This window comes from Chrysochloris asiatica, unplaced genomic scaffold (genome assembly GCF_000296735.1).
Source record: "Chrysochloris asiatica unplaced genomic scaffold, ChrAsi1.0 scaffold00108, whole genome shotgun sequence".
In the NCBI taxonomy this organism is placed as follows: domain Eukaryota; kingdom Metazoa; phylum Chordata; class Mammalia; order Afrosoricida; family Chrysochloridae; genus Chrysochloris; species Chrysochloris asiatica.
In genome coordinates, this window is record NW_006408626.1 from 2,415,593 (window position 1) to 2,437,181 (window position 21,589).

Sequence of the window (21,589 nt, forward strand, 5' to 3'; positions counted from 1 at the left end):
CCTCACTTTCTTGAAAGATTTCAATTTTTATTCCATCAATTTTTGGTGCCTTGTTCTTTGCCATTTCCTTCAATGCACCTTGGACTTCCTCCAAGTATCATTGGCTCTTGATCATATGCTACCTCTTGAAACGGTTGAACATTAACCATTTACTTTTGGTACAGTGACTCTGTGTATTCCTTCCATCTTCTCTTGATGCTTTCTGCTTCATTCAATAATATGCCCAGAGAATCTTTCAGTAACGAAAGTCGAGGCTTGATTTTTTTCTTCAGTTTCCCCAGCTTGAGAAATGCTGAGCATGGTCTTCCTTTCTAGTTTTCTGATTCTAGATCTTTGCACATTTTGTTGTAATATTTGGTTTTATCTTCTCGAGCTGATCTTTGAAGTTTTCTGTTCAGTTCTTGTATCTCCTCATTTCTTCCATTTGCTTTAGCATCACTACACTGGAGAGCAAGTTTCAGTGTCTCATCTGATGAAAACGTCTTCATTGCATATACTTTTAAAAACAAGATGAAAGATAACTATATACACATGAACTTTCCCAGACTCAATGCAAAAATCAAATTGATTACATCTATGGAAATAGATGATGGAAATGCTCCATATCATTAGCCATAACAAGGCCAGGTGCAGTCTGTGGAACACACCATCAATTAATTGTTCATATTCAATTCATGCTGAAGCTGAAGAAACTTCAAACAAGTCCACTAAAGTCAAAATACAATCTTGAACATATCCCATCAGAATTTAGAGGTTATCTGAAGAACAGTTTGATGCATTAGACACTTAAGACCGAAGCCCAGAAGAGTTGTCTGATTACATCAAAAACACATAGGAAGAATAAAAAAGGTCATTAAGAAGACAAGAAAGATAGAAAAGATCAAAATGGATGTCAAAAGAGACTCTGAAACTTGCTCTCCAGCATAGAGTTACTGAAACAAATTGAATAAATGAGGAGGAAAAGAGCTGAACAACAAATTTCAGAGGGCAGTTAAAGAAGACAAAGTCAAACATTATAATGAAATATGCAAAGACTTAGAGTTAGAAAACTAAAAGGGAAGAATACCCTCAACATTTCTCAAGCTGAGGGAACTGAAGAAGAAATTCAAGCATCAACTTGAAATATTGAGAGACTGTGTGGGAAAATTTTGAATGTAGAAAACTTAAAAACAATATATGGAAGGAATACACAGAGTTATTGTACCAAAAAGAAATCATCGAAGTTCAATTGCTTCAAGAGGTTGCACATGATTAGGATTCAATGCTACTAAAGGAAAAAGTCCAAGCTGCACTGAAGGCATTGGCAAAGAACAAGGCACTGGGAACTAATGGAATACAAGTTAGAATCTTTCAAAAAAAATGATGAGGCACTAGAAGCACTCACTCTCATCTATGCCAGGAAATTTGGAAGACAGCTACCTAGCCAACTGATTGGATGAGATCATGTTTGTGTCCATTCCAAAAAGAGGTGACCTGATGGAATACAGAAATCACCAGACAATATTATTAATATCCCATGCAAGTAAAATTTTGATAAAGATAATTTAAAAATGGCTTAAACATTACATTGACAGGGAACTTCCAGAGGTTAAAACCAGAATCAAATGAAGACATGGAATGAGGGATATTATTGCTGATGTCAGATGGATCTTGGCAGAAAGAGAATACCAGAATGATATTTACTTGTGCTTTACTGACTACAAGAAAGCTTTAGACTATGTGAATCATGACAAACTATGGACAAAGTTGCAGAGAACAAGTATTTCAGAACACTTAATTGTTCTCTTGAAGAACCTGTATATACACCGAGTTAGCTTTTCAAGCAGAACAAGGTAACATTTTATAGTTTAAAATTAGGAAAGGTATGTGTGTGTGTATGTGAGGGTTGTATTCTTTTACCATACTTATTCAATCTGTATATTGAGAAAATAATCTGAGAAGCTGGATTATATGAAGAAGAACATGGCATCAGAATTGGAAGAAGATTTAATGAAAACCTGTTATATGTAGATGATACAACCTTGCTTGCTGAAAGTGAAGAGAACTTAAAATACTTACTGATGAAGAACAAAGACCACAGCCTTTGCTATGAGTTGCAACTCAATTTAAAGAAAACAAAAATCCTCACCATATAAATGGAGAAAAGATTGATGTTGTTAAAGATTTCATTTTGCTAGGGCCAACCATTAACACTCATGGAAGCAGCAGTCAGGAAAACAAGTGACATATTTCTTTGGGCAAATCTGTTGCACAAGACCTCTTTGAAGTGTTGAAGAGCAACGATGCCAGTTTGAGCACTAAGATGCGCCTTCTTAAGCCATGGTATTTTCAATAGCCTTATATGTATGTGAAAGTTGCACAATGGATTAAGAAGGACCATAAAGGAATTGATGCATTTGAGACAAGGTGTTGAAGTAGAATATTAAAAGTACCATGGACTGCCAAAAAAACAAACAAATCTGTGTTGGATAAAGAACATCCAGAGTGCTTGGACATCATGCTTGATAAAGTGGAGGGTCAGAGATAAAGAGGAAGATCCCCAATGAGAAGGACTGGCACAGTGACAGTAGCAATGGTTTAAGCGTGGCAATTATTTTGAGGTTGGCCAGAACCAGACACTATTGTGTTCTGTTATGCATAAGGTAAATATGAATTGGTACTGACTCAAAGGCACCTAATAACAACAACAAGTCACCCTTAGTCCTCTTACTGATGTTATCACATCAGATCACATTAAGGGGGATCATTACATAACTGTCACATTACTTCATCACATAACTGCCAAACCAATGAGAATCATGACTCAGCCAAGTTGACATATTTTGGGGGGTATAATTGAATTCCTGACATAGATAATGCCAAGTTTTGGGAAGGTATGGACCAGACAGAATGTCTCATACACAGAAAAATTGGTAGAAGTATAAAATATACCTTGGAAAATAATTTGGCATTATCTAAAACACCTTAAAATATGTATACACTTTGATCTAAATATTCCATTACCAGCCTGGTGTACCACTAGATATGTACAAGAATTCTCATGGAATAATTATTCTCAATAGCCCCATACTGCATACAACTCAAATTATCCATTAATAGTAGAATAAATAATAAACTGACGTAGTCACATACAATATTGATGGATTTTGCATACAATATTGAAAAAGAATACAACCAAATGGGTGAAGGTATCAAAAAAAATGTATGAAGAATATCAGACACAAAAGAATGCATTCTGTATGATTCAACTTATTTAATGTTTAATAAATAGGTAAAGTAAAATATAGTATTGATGGATACATTTTCAGGTAGTACAACTAGAAAGAAAAATAATAAAGTAGTTGCTGTAATTGTCAGGATAGTTGTTATCGTTGGCAGAGGATGGAGCCTGTAGTTATTGTAAGGTGATATGAGGGTGTTTTGGAGTGCAGAAAATATTTTATTACTTCATCCTTGTTGTTGTTGTTGTTAAGTGCTATTGAGTTGGTCCTAACTCATAGCGACCCTGTGTAGGGTTTCCAAGGAGCGGCCGGTGAGTTTGAACTACCAACTTTGTGATTCAAACTGACCTTGTGGTTGAGTGCTTATTATTCGGTGTCACACCAGGAGTGGTGATTATATGAGGGACTTTTTTGTAATAAACATTTGAGCTGTCCTTTTTCATTTTAGCTGTGTTTCTATATGCATATTATATTGCACAATTAAAAAATAAAGCAATATGACAAATAATGGAGTTCTTGTAGTGCACTACAGGAAAAAGCACTGGACTTCTTACTGCAAGGTTGGTAGTTCAAATCCACAGCTGCTCCTCAGAAACCTGGTAAAGGGTCACTGTGAGTCAGAACTGACTCAAGGGTGCTTAACAATAATACCATGACAAAGAAAGCAATGATCTAGTACAATTGGTTAAAAGAAGGTAAGATATTGAGCCTAAATATGTAATGGGGACTTTCTATGATCATTTCAGTACTTGTTTATTACCTAAATAATGCATTCACAGGGCTGAAGTGGCAAAATGTCACAATTAGGAAAGTAAAAAAGCTCCCATATCCTGATGAGTATTTGACTTTGGTCAATTTTCAAATCTATGAAGCTATGACAATTTTATAGCTATTTGCTAATACAGGCTATCTTTGATTTAAAAGTCTAACTTGAAGGATGATATTGAAAGAAAGAAGTACTTTGTGAGAGAGCTAAACTTGATATATTTGCAGAACAGAATTAAGGTTGGTATTGTTTTTTACTATCACAAATGAAAGAAACCAGAGCTGACATTTTCAAACAACATTCTCTGAAATATTCATTATGTTGAATCCTCAGAGATATTGGACAGAATTAATTTGTTGCAACATAATGCAGGGTGGGTTTCCTTGCATTGTGTCAAAATAGCAGAAAGAAAAGCTTACTTACTCCCTGTGTTAAGTATCAAACCTCTTAGCTACCGTATCTTTCAATAAATATAAAGTATATCATTTAATGCTGACAATTGTGATGAAAAGCAGAGTTTATACAAGAAGGATTAGAGTTCATGAGGGTTGTTGTTTGTAAGTGCCGTCAAATCAGTTCTGACTCACATCTACCCTGTATAGGGTTTCCGAGGAGGAGCTGGTGAATTTGAACTGCTAACCTTGCAGTTCAAACGGCTTTGCAGTCTGGCAGATTAAACCACAGAGCTACACCAGGACTCTGTTGGGTGTCCTCAAGTTGGTTCTAACTCATAGCAACGCTCTGCACAACAGGATAAAATACTGCCTGGTCCTGCATCGTATTCATAATTGTTGCCATATTTGGCCCCATTGTTGTAGCCACTGTGTCAGTTCATCTAGTTGAGGGTCTTTCTCTTTTTTGATGACTTTCTACTTTACCAAGCATCACATCTGTCTCCATGGACTGGTCCTACCTGATAACATATCAAAAGTATGTGTGATGCAAGAAGTGGGAGGGGAATGGAAGAACAAAGCAGACGGTAAAACAATTAGGCAGGTGTGCATGGGCTTAGTGGGATAGAGGTAAATAATGATGTATGCACAACCTTGGAACAACAGGGCTCTGGGATACATGGATTGAGACATGGTTGGAATGGGGAAAAGGGAGGAAATAATGTTAAGATGCTTTGCTGTCTTTTGTATCTTGGTTTCCCTGGAATACCATTATAAAATAGACACTTGAGGGTGAGACAAAGGAATAGCCAGAAATATCATCATAGAAAGCTTGTAAGTCTGTCTTCTGCCTATACCTGAGGGGATTACCTAAAATGGGGTTACATCGTGCCCAATGAAGGAGGCTTCCTGCGGAGCTTCTGTGTTACATAAGACCACAGATGTAATCCTGAACCCCATCCAGAATCTTCTGAGGTGGGAAATTTCCACTGGAAAGGACAAGCAGATGCACCTGGAGTGGCTAGAAGAACAGAAGCTACCTCTTGAAAGAAAGACTGACAGGAAAAATACAAAACAATATAGGTAGTCCAACTGATTACTATAAGAACAAGCAAGTTGCTTTCCCAGGAGACACCAAGGTAAGTGGTTGGGTCCCCTCAGGGAAAACCCCCTTTCAAGACTAAGACTCAATGGAAAAACACACTCTGATTAGTGACCATGTTCATCACTGATAAGGGGATGTGAGGGAAAAACAGCAATGAAGCTGCAAGCAAAGCCTTACAACATTCAATAGACTCCTATGAACCCGCGTGGAGATCTGGTTGGCCAGCAGTGTGGCAAAACCTGGGGACTCTTGGGCCCAGAGTCAGTGACATAGCCACAGAGGACTAGAGTGGAGAGTGAAGCATCCAGCTGATGAGAGGGCATATGCATAAGAACACCCACACTTGCAGATAATACCCACTTGAACTGACTTCAATGACTGGATTATCAGAGCTCAACAAGAAGAAGAAAGAAGAGGAAAAAAAGAGTAATCTGATACAATTTGATGAACTTGACCTACACCTATGGATTCAGTAGCTCAAAAGAGGGATCAAATCTTTACAGTGAGGATCATTCCCACCCCCTCCATTTTCAGAGTAGACAGGGATGGGAAACTTGGACATTGGCTACCCAAAATGGGGGGGCTACAAAGGCAAGAAGTGACTGGCTTACAAGCTTTCGAGAGGGAACGTAGACCCAGAGGGCATGGAGAAAGGTAGAATCTCCACTGAGTAGTATTCAATCTCTGGGCAGGGCTGATGAAAGGAGATGGGGATAGATCTCTTGTGATACAATAGTGAATAATTGTTATAAGGACTGATTGTGAGGGTTGGAAATGTAAAGTAGACATTTAGTAGCAAAAGGAGGGGAGTGATTGACTTTGCAGTCTAGGAGTGGAGGTCCCTGGGACCATGAAGGGAGAAGAGTGGAGAGCGGGACCCTACCTAGAGAAGCAGTGATGCCAGAAATGGAGGCAGAGATGATGATGTGGAGAGATGGAGCAGCTGAGGACTTTAGACCCAGAGAGGGAGAGGGGCTGTTTGCTGATGACTGAGGGGCAGGTTTGCAGGGCATACCCTTTGGTTGGTTGATGATGCATAGAGGGGATTATAACCATGGCGATGAAACGATATACGATAGGATGAATGTAAGGCTAATGTTCTCCCATGTAAACTATAACATAATTCACAATAAAACATTAAAAAAAACAAAACAAAAGCTATGTGTGATGAAATCTAGTCATCCTTGCTTCTGAGGAGCAGTCTGGTTGTACATCTTCCATGATAGATTGGGTCATTCTTCTGGCAATTGATGGTAATATTCAATATTCTTTGCTTTCATCATAATTCAAATACACGGATTCTTCTTCAGTCTTTCTTATTCATTGTATAGCTTTCATATGCATATAAAGCTAAGTGACTTTTTTTTTTTAAATACTTTAAAAATACCTTTTGCAGCAGATTTGTCCAATGCAATAACGTCATTTGATTTCTTAATTGCTGTTTTCTTGATATACACTATAGATCCAAGCAAAATGAATTCCTTAACAACTTTAGTCTTTTCTCCATTTATCATGATTTTGTTTTATTTGTTCAGTTTTGAGAATCTTTCTTTTCTTTGTATTTAGATTTAGTACATACTGATTTTCATCAGTAAGTACTTCATGTCCTCTTCATTTTTAGCAAGCAAGGTTGTGTCATCTGCATATTACAGGTTGCTAATGAGTCTTCCTCCAATCCCGATGCCATGTTCTTCTTCATATAGTCTAGCTTCTTAGATTATTTGCTTAACATACAGATTGAATAAATATGGTGAAAGGATACAATACCAATGTGCACCTTTCTTGATTTTAAGCCAAGCAGTATCCTCTCATTCTGTTTGAACCTCTGTTTATAGTGGGTGGTATCAGATTGTCTTGGCATATGAGAATATTCTAGGCATCTATATTGCTGTGGTGCTATGGGATAAAGCACGGGACCGCAAGGTTGGTTTCAACCACAAAGTCAGTGGTTTACACTCACCAGCCGCTCCTTGGAAACCCTATATAGGGTCACTACGAGTCAGGACCAACTTGCCAGCACTTAATGACAACAACAATATTGCTATCATAAATCCAAATTCAATAAGTTTAACTTAAACTTGATAAGACTGGTTGGTTTTTCTGGCACTTTACTAGTCACTCCAGCCCTTAGGCATGCACATTTTATGTATTAGGTTTAATATAGTACACATTTGTTGAGTACTCACAACATGGACTTGAATATATCTGTATAAGCAGTCCTTGGGTTATGAACGAAATCAGTTCCTAAACATGTTGCTATGAATTTGTAGGTAACTTGGCATATGGCTCTTATTTAGCCTTGGTAGCAATGTAGGATAAGCACTGGACTGGTAACTGTAAGGTGGACAGATCAAATCTATCAGCTGCTCAGTGTGAGCAAGATGAGGCTGTCTGCTCCCTTAAAGATTGTTGTTGTTGTTAAGTGCTGTGGAGTCAGTTCTGACTCATAGTGACCCTATACAGGGTTTCTGAGGCTGTAAATCTTTAACAGAGTAGAAAGCCTCATCTTTCTCCTGTGGAACAGCTGGTAGTTTTGAACTGCTGATCTTGCGGTTCGCAGCCTGATTCGTAGCCACTATGCTACCAGAGCTCCTTAAAGAATTACAGCCTTGATAAACACTAGGATTTCTATGAGTCTGAATTGACTCGATGGCAGCTGTTTGGGCTTTTTGATTTCAGCACAAGAAAAGATTTGAAGACTTTTCAGTGATTTGAATGCTGTATGTGCAACAAGTGAAAGTGATTGTAATGAAAATTTCTTGTGAGTTGGAATTGATTCGATTGTCTCAAAGTGAGGGCAAATTTATATAACATGAAAGGGCAAAAAGAGGTTGTCTGTATGTCAGATATTTGTAACCCAGGGCCTGTCTGTAATAGACAATTCAGACTCCTGGCATGGCACTGTAGGATCAGCACTGGACTTTGAACAACAAGGTTGGCAGTTCAAACCCACCAGTTGCTCTTTGGAAGCCCTATACAGGGCTACAATGATTTGGAACAGACTCACTGACACTTAACAACAGCAACAACAACCAGAAGAAAGCATGCATGTATGTAGGCAGGTGTATGCACGCACACACACACACACACACACAGAAGTATATAAAAGAATAGTGAGAAACAGAAAGAAACTTAACCAGAGATATTTATTTGCATTTAGAAAGCTGGAGAAATCTTTGAGTGGTCATCTATTCCATTTTATTACTTCTTGTAGCGGGATGTCTAAGAAGGGTTGAGGAACTCTATATAATCCAATAGGAATATAAATGAATTTTGGGGTAAAAGTGATGAGACAATTTGTATTTCTGCAATGGATGATTTAGGCTAGTGTTAAGAAGCAGACTTGTCTATCCTCAGTGTCAGTGACAGAAGTTAGCTACTTAATTTGGAACTTATCAGTCTTGCTGCTTATTCAAGCAGAGGGACAACAAACTACAGTGGTAACTGTGACTTCTCATTGAAGGTCTCCCTATGCTGAGTACTATGCTCAGCACTTCCCAGACTCTAATCCTCATGATGACTTTGTAAGAAATCTATTGCCTTGGCCTTTGTGTTTGTTTGTTTTCTTTTTCCAGAAAAGGAAGCTGAGGCTCAGAGAGGTTAAGCAACATCCTCCAGGTCACAGAACAAAGTGACAAGGGCAATTAAAAAGCAAAGTATAGTATTAGCACATGGCTTCCAGGTACAAGATACAAACCCGGTTTTGAGAGGGCAGTCACTAGCATTTGGGATCGTACAACTCTGTCCAAGTGTGCATTTTCTTTGAAAGACTCATTCTGTGTGTATAAGTATGGATAGAATATGAAGGAATTAAAGAGTAAATGTGCACTATTAAAAACTGGGGGAATGGTTTGTTTACAACATGCATGGAAAATAAATGTACCCCAGAAAATAATCAGATAGCTAGTTCTGTGCATAGGTGAGGCAGAATCTGCTTCCTGGTGACATTTTTCTTTGAAATGTTGGCAAAGGAGACTTCAGAGAGAGATGAGAGGGGCCTAGTGCTCTGTGGGGTTAGCATAATGCAGTGTGTGTCAAGTTCCTACCTTTTGATTGATTTTCATCGTCTCTTCAGTGTGGTAGAGAAGAAACTTTTCTCCAGAAGAAGTTAGGTTCACATACACCTGGAGGCAGGGGTACTGAGAGAGCTTCCAACAGTCTGGGCCACAGCTAAAGGAGCAGTTAAATGTTTCTGTGATGGATGCATTCAGTAAGGTGCACTGAGACTCTTCTGTCCACACACTAGGAGAAAGGGGTGAGAGAGGAAACATAGGTCCAAAGAGGTAATGGCAAGGACGGTGTATGCACTTGTCAGCATCTTACCATGAAGAGTCTTTTCGAAATCTCAAATACAGTCCATTGGTATTTGGCTCTGTAAAGTTTATGTCTTTTTAGAGCAGATTTAGGCAAACTACAGTACAAACATACACAAATATTGCTGGCAACTGAGAACTTTTCTAATGACTTCCATTGGCTATAGTGTACTCTCCAATGCCTGGTTTAATTTAGAAATGCTTTCCTTTATTGAATCCATTGGTAAAGATAAGGTAATTTTCAAAACTGTGACCTGTACTAACCCTTTATTTCTATTTTGTAAGCCACTCCCTGCCATGCCTCACTCTTTACCTCTGGAATGGTCTACTTCATACTCTCCTTGTCCAGACCTTTACCCCAACCTAGTTTATAAGCAGAGATGTATGGCAGAAGGGAAGGAAAGATGGCAAAGGGGTGGAAGGGCTTGAGGTTCAACTTGAAAGAGGGAAGGAAAGAGGTACATTACTAGTAAGAGAGGGAAAAAAAAACCCCCAAAAACTCAACACTTTGGCTATACCAGGAGCTCTGGTGGATTAGTAGGTTAAGCACTAGCCTGTTAACCAAAAGATTGTTGGATTAAAACCACCAGCCACTCTGTGGGAGAAAGATGAGGCAAAGATTTATAGTCTTTGAAACACTATGGGGCAGTTCTACTCAGTTTTATTGGGTAAGTATGAGTTGGTGTCAACTCAATCAATGGCAAAGGGTTTTGGATAGTTTGATTATACCGAAAGCAATCACTCCTCTTCACTCCAAGATTGGTGTTTCACATAAGGAATAGCTCCTTTTATCTTCCCAACAACTCTTTAAGTAGAATATTAATTCCTTTTACAGGTGAAGGTAATAGGTACAGACACTGAAGGCAGAGAAATCAAGTAATATATCCAAGGGCACACAACTAGTAAGTGATTGCAATCCCTGTTTCTCAAAGGTCAGGCTCATGCCATTGTACTGTCCTGCCCCTCTGTGAGCACAATGGAACCAATTACTGGTTAATATCAGTAAATGGAGACCTCTCACCTAGAAAGATACAACAACAACAACAAAATGTCCAGCTGCCCATTAGTCAGCTTTTCATTCTGAAATACTTATAATTTTATGAACAAGGGTAATGTTTATAATTAGGAAGTAACACACCAATCAATGTTTTGATTGGAAAGCATGTTTTCTTCGTAGATTAATACAGCTTCCTTCTGCTGGATAGGTGTTGACAAGACCCCCTGTTACAGGGGGGAAATTTTATATTAGTGGTAAGAAATTAGACCTAACCTCCTGTGGTATGGCAAATGCTACCCTCCTAGGATAAGGAAGGAGTCCTGGTGTGGTGCTGTGTGTTAATGCGCCAGACTGCAAAGCTATTTGAACTGCAAGGTCAGTGGTTCAAGCTCACCAGTTGCTCCTTGGAAACTCTATACAGGGCCACTATGGGTTGGAATCGACTTGATGGCATTTAACAACAACAAGGACAAGGAATGTCAGATTTCACTTATACTATAGTCTTGATGCGTTAATGTGCTGTACTGCAAAGTCGGTTTGAAGCACAAGGTTGGTGGTTCAAGCTCACCTTTATGGGTCACTCTAAAGAGTCTTTATGGGTCAGAACTATCTCAACAGCATTTAACAACAACAATATAAGGTTCTAAGCAGATGTGAGGATCTGGAAATGGTTTTGGAATCAGGAAATACTTGGGGCCTGAGGCATCAGCACGTTTCCTGAAAACAAGCACAGCTGAAGGCCATCAGAGAGCAACATAGCAGAGAAGCCAGACAAACGTGAAAGACGATGCCTTAATTTTAGCAAATTACTGTATTTCAGCTCGATTTTGGTTCTATAATGAAAGTATTAATTTACATGGAGAAATGAATGTCACAGAATAGATTTGGTTTCCTTTCGAACTGAATTTTTCATTTGGAAGGTGTTTGTTTTTTTTTTTTTTTTAAGATTTTATTGTGGTATGGGTGTAAATTCAGAGAAAATTAGTTTTTCATTCCAAAATTCATAAACATTTTGTTTTGTGGCATTGATTGGAATCCCCTCAATGTAACAGCACTCTTTCCTCTTCCTCCCAGGGTCCCCATTTTTATTGACTTTTCTTTCCTACCTTGTGACCTTTGTTTTTGGACAAATGCTGCCCTTTTGGTCTAGTGTGGCTGACTGTACTGAGGCGCATGTGCCTCACCTCATAGGTGTTATGAATCACCGAATAGTCCTTTCTGTGATGAAAGACCATCCCCACAGGAGGGTTCAGTTCTAGATTTGAAGGCTAAGGGCCACAATCTTGGGGATTCCAATTGTCTCTATCAGATCAGTAAGTCTGGTCTTTTTTATTGTTTTGAATTTTGTTCTACATCATTTGGAAGGGTCTTGTTGCTTTAATTAGCTGAACCACTGTGAGATCTTCCCCATTATACATATGTCTTCTGTGCTTCACATCCACTTTATGGACAACAGTTAACTAAAGATGCTCTGGGACTTACCACGTGGCTTACTTAGAGAGGAACACCTTACTGTTACTATTTATTTGCCTTCCTGGTTATTCAATGAACCTGGAACAAATATTAAATAAAAAGAGTTTACAATCTGTTTTTTTTTTTTTTTTAATGTTGATGGATAGCAATGTTTCTAAATTTTGGTTATTCTTGTTGTTAAGTGCTTTTGAGTCCGTTCTGAGCCATAGTGGCCACGTATAGGGCTTTCAAGGAGTGTCTGGTGGGTCTGAACATCCAACCTTGTGATCAGCAGTCCAGTGCTTATACAATAGCATCACCCCAGAACTCTGTCTTGGTAGCACATTAATATCACTTGTGTAACTTTAAAAGATGCTGGTGACTCTATCCCATCTGGTTTTAACCATTTGCCAGTTGAGTCCGTTCTGACTCATGAAACCTCCTGTGTGTCAGAATAGAACTGTGCTTCATAGAGTTTTCAATGGCAGATTTTTTTGGAAGTAGATTGTCAGACCTTCCTTCCAATGTGCCTCAGTTTTTAACTGATTTTCTAATCTTTTGGTTAGCAGCCAAGTGTGTTCATGCTTTGAATCACTCAGGGACTCCTTCTAGGGCAATGTTGGTGGGGTGTGTGAATCAGTATTTTTTATGTCCTCAGGAAGAGCTAATGTGCTGTTGAGAAGCACTGATTTGTAGGGTGATGAACAGATGAATGAGCTAGAAAAGGAATGAGGGTGGAAGGCGAACATAAGACATTAAATGGCAAGAACAGAGGCTTTTGGAATTAGTTGGTTTTGGGTTTGAGTTTTAGAACTGTGTGATATTGGGGAAATTATTTAACTCTTCCATACCTTAGCTTTGACATTTTCATAACAAGTATATTAATACTTGAAGGACCTGGTGTGGTGCTATGAGATAAATACTTAATCCCAAGGTTAGTTTGAACTGCAAGGTCAGTGGTTCAAATTCACCAGCTGCTCCTAGGAAACTTTATACAGGGTCACTATGAGTAGGAACTGACTCGATGACACTGAATAACAAGAACAACAACAACAATATTAATACTTATAGCATAGTGGTTACGAATCAGGTTGCGAACCGCAAGGTCATCAGTTCGAAACTACCAGCTGTTCCACAGGAGAAAGATGAGACTTTCTGCTCCTGTAAAGATTTACATCCTCAGAAACCCTGTACAGGGTCGCTATGAGTTGGAACCGACTCCACGGCACATAACTACCACCACCACCTTGTAGAATAGTTGTACGAATTAAAGAAATGTATGAAGAGTCCCTGTCACATAGTAGGCAGTTTATACATAGAGCTGTTTTTATCTTTATTAGTTGGTAACAATTTTGAAAAATTAAGATGTACCAGGTACTGTTCAAAGTTCTTATTAGGAAAGAAGGCGAGGAAGAGGAGCTCAGGGTTGATAAACCAATGGGGAAGGAGGAAGAGGGAGAGACGCCCAGTGGCATTACCTCTGCATGTATGAGCGGAGGAGTGTGATTCCCAGCAGGAAGTACATCATGATGGAGCCCACCATCATGGCCAGTCCCAGGAGAATGGCCCGGTCCTCTCCTGCTTTCAGTGCTGTGACTGTTTTCCTTTTGTCCAGGAGGTCATGGTCCTTGATTTTTTGGTAAATATTTCTGAGGTTGAAAATAATAATAGTCTTACATGAAGTTCACAGTAAACCAGCATGCCACTAGAGAGTGGGTAAGTTTTTCCAGTGCTTGCCTAGGAATGAGTGGCTTAGGGGAGTTTTCTAAGCCACCAATGGATCTTGCTGAGTTTGTATGCATTATCATAGTCTCCAACACACACACACACACACACACACGCACACGCACACGCGCACACACACATACACAAGCATGCATGTATACACGTACACACATGTACACACTCACCAGCCCTCCTTCTTTAGCTTGGGTTAAAACCAAACCCTCCTTTTTTAGCTTGGGGCTCAGATCTAACCATTAAATTGTCTTTTTCATTTTCTCCAATTCTAAAGAAAGAAAACAATTCATTCAACCCTCAAAAGAATGCTTTGGGCTTATTACCTTTGTCATTTAACTACAGTTGATCAGCATTGATCTTTTTATAAATAATTCAAATAAACAGTAACAACCTTTAGCAATTTATCAACTTAACACCTTATTTCCCCTCAGCAAAAATAGAGAGGAGTCATTTTGGTAAATATTTTTCTAAAGCTTAGGGCTGCTTAGGGCTCCGTTGGCTTGAGATTTATAAAATGTGAAGATGAGGAATGGTGACTTGGAGTTGCTTTGTTATGTGTGTCAACCTTTGAGCTTAGAAATGTATCAATCAAATCAAGACCAGACCCCATAACTTTGGGTAGTTTTGTTCGTATTTTCTAAAAATTTATTTTTGCAACATAGGATCAAAAAGAATAGAATGATGGAGCACACAGAAAAAAGATTAGGCTCTCTGCTCTAGCATAGAAAACCCTATGGAGCAGCTGTACTCTACCCTTCAGTGTAGCCATGAGTCCGAATGGACACAACGGAGTTCAATTATTCTCCAAAGGTGTTTTCTAACTGACAGAATGACCAGAGAATGAAAAGCATATCATGCCTGGGAGTGGAGAAGTAGACTTGAAACAAAATCTGAATGGGGAGAAAGAGGAGCAATGAGAAAATGAAGAGGTATTGGATGCTTGGCATGAAGAATTTGAGTCCAAAGGCCAAACTCAGGAAATCCAGCAATGAAAGTGACCATGAAACAGAAAGCTCAGATTGTATTTTGAGCAGGGAGTTTTGGATTGCAGGGTATGAGATGCCCTTGGTCACGAGGCCCTGGGCACAGAGAGGGGGCTGATTAAAATGCTGAAAATGAAGACATGTAATATTTCAAGCTTTAGGAAAAATCCAGGGTAAGAAAAAAATCTTAGGGTAAGAACAATCTCAGATTTCTCTTTTCAGTTTTATCACTGATCACTCTTGTTGAGTAGTAGTCTTAAAAGACTATTGAAATTGCCCTGGGATGATGGGATGATGCTACTTTTTTTTAGGAGAAGAAACCAGAGTAGAACCCAGTGTGGAACTTTGCTGAAGAAAAAGAGATGTATGTTGATTGTGCAGTTGTGTGTATGTTCTGGGTCTACATCCATTTCTACACTCCAGGGTAGACATATTGTGTTTATGACTGAAATTCCGTCTGAGCTGGTTATAAAATATGTTCAGTCCTGTAGATGTGTGGGGAGTACAGTGGCTCCATATGATAAGCACTGGACTGTGAACCACAAGGTGGTGGTTTGAACTCATCAGCTCCTTCCTGGGAAAAGATGAGGCTTTCTGCTCCTGTAAAGATTTACAGCCTCCGAAACCCTATGCAGGGTCACTATGAGTAGTAACTGACTCAAAAGCATGTATGTGTGTGACAGCATGGCATGTATTTACTAAATGTATTTTTAAAATGTTTCAGGGTTGTAACTCATAGTTATCCTAAAGGGAAGAGTAGAACTGCCCCAGAGGGTTTCCTAGGTTGAAATCTTCAAGTTAGCAAATTTCCAGGTCTTGTCTCCCAGCTGTGACCAGTGGAGTCGAACTGGATGCCAACAGGGCTCCACAGAATAGCGTATTTATTAATCTAGTTATCAAAATACAAAAATTAACAGATCAGCTTGTTATAGTTTGCTTCATGTAATAGTTTATACAAATCTTACTCTTCCCTTGAGGAGTGGGCCCACTGCTATAGGCTGTTGTTGTTAAGTGCCATCAAGTTAGTTCAGATTCGTCATGACGTGGTATATGTTTCTGAGTCTATAAATCTTTGTGGGAGCAGAAAACCTTTTCCCACAGAGAGGCTTTGTTGTTGTTAAGTGCCATTGAGTCAATTCTGACTGACCTATAGCGAGCCTGTATAGGGTTTCCAAGGAGCAGTTGGTGAGTTTGAACTGCCAACCTTTCAGTTCAAATGTCTTTGCAGTCTGGTGCATTAATCCATAATGCCCCACCAGGACGGAGAGACTAGTGGGCAGGAATCACTGACCCTGTGGTTTGCAGTCCAGTGCTGATTGCAATAGGCTTGTTGATGTTTTTAAGTGTTGTAGAGTTGGTTCTGACTCATAGTGACAGGGTTTTCAAGGAGTGACCAGAGGATTTGAACTGCCAACCTTGTGGTTAGCAGTCCAGTGCTTTTCCTTTAGTGCCACACCAGGACTCCTCGCAGTAAGCTTGTTGTTGTTGCTAAGTGTCGTCAAGTCAACTCTAACCCATAATGACCCTGTATAGGGTTTCTGAGGAGCAACTTGTAAGCTTGAACTATCAAACTTGCAGCTCAAACTGACTTTTCAGCCCAGCATATTAACCATAGAGCCACAGCAGGACTCCTTGTAGTAGGCTTGTTGTTACTAAGTGTCATTAAGTCGATCGATTGCAACCCATAAGGACCCTGTACAGAGTTTCTGAGGAGCAGCTTGTGAGCTTGAACTATCAATCTTGCAGTTCAAACTGACTTTTCAGCCCAGCACATTAACCCATAGTGCCACACCAGGACTCCTACAGTAAGACAGTTGTTATTAGAGGCCTTTCTGCCTTCTTTTCTCATGACCATGTTCTTCCTGTTCCCCCTTCCCTTCCTAAGTTCTTGGCTGCTCAATCTCCTCATGGTTACAGGCTCTGAGAGCCCATATCTTTCATTATTCTCCAGTTCCCAAGCCCAGTGCCCCTGGAGTAGCTGTCCTGCCCTGCCTTTTTTCTTCAAAGGCTGACAATCAACCACCTTCTACCTTTCTCCATTCTTTTATGAGATTTCCTTTGGAAATAATAGGATTCACATCAAATCTCTGTAAACTTGACCTTTATGAACTTGAACAAAAAGAATCAGCGCCCGTTAACAGCTAAGCCCAGTGAGCAGGAAGACTGATGAAGAGAAAAGAGACAGACCAAGTCTGAGAGGCTTCAAAGACCTGCTAACAAATAAGAATCTGTTATTACTTTGCTATTATTATTTATCAAAATGTATTTAACTCTGATGGTTGACATTATGATTAGCATTTCCCAGTGAGGAAAAAGCAATAGTCTCAGAGGTCTGGAATAATAGACTGTTACACAGCATCACTTATGTCAGTCTGGACCCATAAAAAAGACACAGTACCATCAGTCAGTTATGTCACCAGAAGAGAGAGCATTTAAAAATGATTCAAATGTGTAATTTAAAAACAAATCACAATTTGAAATGGTTAACAAATGTTTTTCATATGCTCCAGAATGGTAGAGAAGGGAGAAAATGATGGCTTACACACAGGATATTATTACCCAGCAAAATAAAAGTGGTTGAGTGAGATGGGTCATACCCATAAAAGTCATCAATAAGTGATTATTGAATGAATGGATAAATGAGGGAGTAAATGAACAATTTGAAAGAGCAAAGACTGTGCTAGTGACCTCTAGTCACAAGGGAGATATAACCTCTGTTCAATAGAAAGATAGACATGAAAATAAATGTCACCCTAAGATAGTAAATTTAATGATAGATCTATTTGAAGTGTTATGCAAGAACAAAATAGGGGAAATTTTTCAAGCTTAAAGGGCAGGACAGGGTGCAAGAATTGAGGTTAGAGACAGATTCCTAGAGGAATCCTTAAATAGAATCTACAGCACTGAACCAAGTTAACCAAGCGAGACAAGGAGTTTAGGGTATTTCAGACAGAAGGAATCATATGAACAAAAGTATGGAGGCGTGCTATTATGTACTGGGTGGCAGAAATTGCCAGCATTTTAATATTACTGAGATGAGTGTGGGACATGGGGAGTGGAGGCACAGGAATTAAGAAATAATGAGTAGATGAGTAGGCCATGAGGAGTTTTGATTTTAAAGAGCTAGCCCTTTATCCTTTAGTCAATGATAAACTGTTAGAAGTGACATGATCACAATTGAGTTTCAGAATGATCATTCTGGTTACAATGTAGAGATTAGATTAGAAATAGTTCATGACTTAAGTCAGAGAAGAATTAGGAGATGTATCTAATATGGAAATAGGGTGGTTGTGATGTCAAGTCAGTTCCAATTCATAAGCAGTTGGTGTGTTTACACCACTGACCTTGTGGTTAGCAGCACAGTGCTTATCCTACAGGGCCACACCAGAACTCCGTGGAGGTAGGGTAGTCAAAAAGAGAGGATATATGGAAAAAGATCTAGGAGACAAAACTTCAGGCTTTGGTAATTGGTAGACTATAGAAGATGGTAAAGTGAGAAAGATGGTTGTAGTTTTTGTTGATGTCCAGGTACTTGGCTTGGATAACTGGGGCCATAGTGAAGAGAGGTAGCAGAGGGATTGTTATTTGCCTACTTTTCTGAGTCCCACAGAGGGGACACTTCTCACTAAGTGGGCAGAGGCTGATTGTGCATTATAGACTCCCTCCCCACAAGTCTCTTGTCCTGAGGTCAGGTAGAGGAGTGATTAATCTGATTGATGACCTAGGCTGAGCATGACAGTCAAGGGTTTATCTTTTGGGTTAGTTTGAACGTCATTGCTTATGCATGACATAGCCTTCTTCTTTTTCTAATTTTTGCATCCTCTTGCATTTTCTTTGTTCAGGCATGGTGTGCCTCGTACTTCAATCTCCAAGTGGTAAGCCACCATTGGGGAACAAAGTGTCCACATCTGGAGACTGAGTAGATTAGGTGAGTGGGCCATTCCCATAGCAGTTGTTTTTAATGTTAGTGGGAATGAGCAAGATGATATATTTTGGGCCTCTTACCTAAACATTATTCTTTTAAAACAAACAAACAAAGAAATAAACAAGCAAACACCTTTTTATTGTGAATTATATGGAAGTTTACAGAGCATATCAGTTTCCCAATCAGGAACTCATACACACTTTGTTTCATGTCATTAATTGCAATTCCCACAATGCCACATCATTTATCCCACTTCCTCCCTGTGTTTTCTGTTTCCATCCCTTCTTCTTTTCTAATTCTTCTGAATGTTATCCTTGGGATAATGCTGCCCTTTTGATCTCAAATGATTGATTATTCTGCTGAGTACATACCTCCTTATTGAATCTCTTATAGACCTGCTTATTGTTTAGCTGAAAACTGAGCTATGGGAGTGAGCTTAAATCCAGATCTGATAGGTGACTAAAGGTCATAGTCATAAGGGTTCCACCAATTTCTATCTGACCAGTAAGTCTGATATTTTTATGATTTTGAATTTTGTTCCATATTTTTCTGATCCTCTATGCAGAACCTACTAATGTGCTCCCCTTCAGAGCAGTTGGTACTGGTAGCTGGGCAACATCTCATTCTTCAGGCATCAGGCTGAGGTTCATGTGGTCTATTATTTCATTTCACTAATTGTTTCCATGTGTCTTTCATTTTCTTCATTCTTCTGTGCTCCAGACAGGGAGAGACCAATAGTTGCAACTTCAATGGTGGCTCACAAGATTTTAAGACCCTAGTAGATGTAGAACCTTGTCTTTGTGGACTATGTTATTCCAATTGATGTTGGTGTACCCTCAGACTATGGTCCAGGATTGGAGGAAGACTCATTAACAACCTGCGATATGCAGGTGATACAACCTTGCTTGCTGAAAGTGAAGAGGACTTAAAACATTTACTGATGAGGATCAAAGACCACAGCCTTTGGCATGGATTGCATCTCAATGTAAAGAAAACAAACATCTTTACCACTGGACTAATAAACAACATTCTTATCAACAGAGAAAAGATTGAAGTTGTCAAGGACTTCCTTCTTCTTGGATCAACTATCAACACTCACGGAAGCAGCAGTCAAGAAATCAAACTACGTATTGCACTAGGCAAATCTGCTGCACAAGACCTTTTTAAAGTGTTGAAGAGCAAAGATGTTAGCTTGAAGATTACGGTGCGCCTGACCCAAGCCATGGTATTTTCAATAGCCCCATATGAATGAGAAAGCTGGATAGTGAATAAAGAAGACCGTAGAAGAATTGATGCTTTTGAGTTAGGTGTTGCAGGAGTATATTGAAAGTGCCATGGGCTGTCAAAAGAAAAACAAATCTGTGTTGAAAAAAATGCAGCCAGGGTGCTCCTTAGAGGCTAGGATGGCCAAACTTATTCTCTCATACTTTGGACATGTTGTCAGGAGTGACCAGTCAATGGAGAAGGATATTATGTTTGGTAAGGTGGAGGGTCAGAGAAAAAGAGGAAGCCCCCCCCAGCGAGATGGATTCACCAAGTGGCAGCATCAATGGGCTCAAGCGTGGCAACCTCAATAGTGAGGTTGGCCCAGGATCAGGCAGTGTTTCATTCTGTTGTGCATGGGGTAGCTATGAGTCAGTACAGACTCTATGGCACCTAACAACAACAACATACTGATGAAGCAATGTAGGATAAATGCTGGACTGCTAAACTCAAGGTAGTTGGTTCAAACCTACCAGAAACCCCTTAGAAATGCTATACAGGACCACTATGAGTCAGAACCAACTAGATGGCATATAACAACAACCCTCTAGTTAGTAATTTACCTTTTTTCCCCTTACATTCTCATTAACCATCAAAGAATGTTTCTTTTTGAGTTTTTCAAATATTGATCTCATATAGTATTTTTCCTTTTGTGATGGACTAATTTCACTCAACATAATGTCCTCCAGGTTCATCCATTTAATGAAGTATTTTGCAGATTCATTGTTACTCTTTAATGTTGCATAGTATTCCACTGTGTGTATGTACTATTGTTGTTGTTAAGTACTGCAGAGTTGGATCTGGCTAATAGTGACCCTGCTCAGAGTTTCCGAGGCTGTAAATCTTTACAGGAGCAGAAAGCCTCATCTTTCTCCCATGGAATGGCTGGTAGTTTCGAACTGAAGACCTTGAGCTTAGCAGCCCGGTTTGTAACCACTACATTACCAGAGCTCCTTAGTTTATTCATTATTACTTTGATGGGAATTTATATTTCTTCCATCATTTTGCTATTGTGAATAGTACTGTGATGAATAGTGCACATATACAATCACATCATAGCTCTTATTTTTCTGGTGCATCCTAGTAATAAGATTGGTTATATTTTCAACATTTTAAGGAAATAGCATACTGTTTTCCACAGTGTTTGCACCATTTCACAACCCCACCAGCAGTGCATGTGAGGGTTCCAGTCTCTTAACACTCTTGCCTGCATTTGTTTTCTGTTTTTTTTTTTTTTTAAACTTTTCTATTAATACTGGGGTGAGAAAGCTCACTGTTGTCTTAATTTGCATCTCTTTAATAGTACCCCTGGTGTGGCGCTGTAGGATAAGCACTGGACTTCTAAGGTTGGCAGTTCAAACCCACCAGCCACTTCTCAGAAACCCTATTCAGGGTTGATGACACTTAACAGTAGCAACAACAAATGATTATA

At 39.3% G+C, this 21,589-nt stretch overlaps 1 protein-coding gene across 1 annotated transcript in view; it reads right to left on the reverse strand.

Moving 5' to 3' along the window:
- The window catches only part of LOC102834192 (calcium-activated potassium channel subunit beta-2-like), a 508,673-nt gene that overhangs the window by 23,771 nt on the left and 463,313 nt on the right, over window positions 1-21,589 (reverse strand). The window contains exons 3-4 of the mRNA XM_006867707.1: window positions 13,725-13,895; window positions 9,531-9,726 (exon numbers count right to left, since the gene is read on the reverse strand). Of these exons, the coding sequence (XP_006867769.1) occupies window positions 9,531-9,726; window positions 13,725-13,895 (367 nt within the window). The remainder of the gene's footprint in view (window positions 1-9,530; window positions 9,727-13,724; window positions 13,896-21,589) is intronic.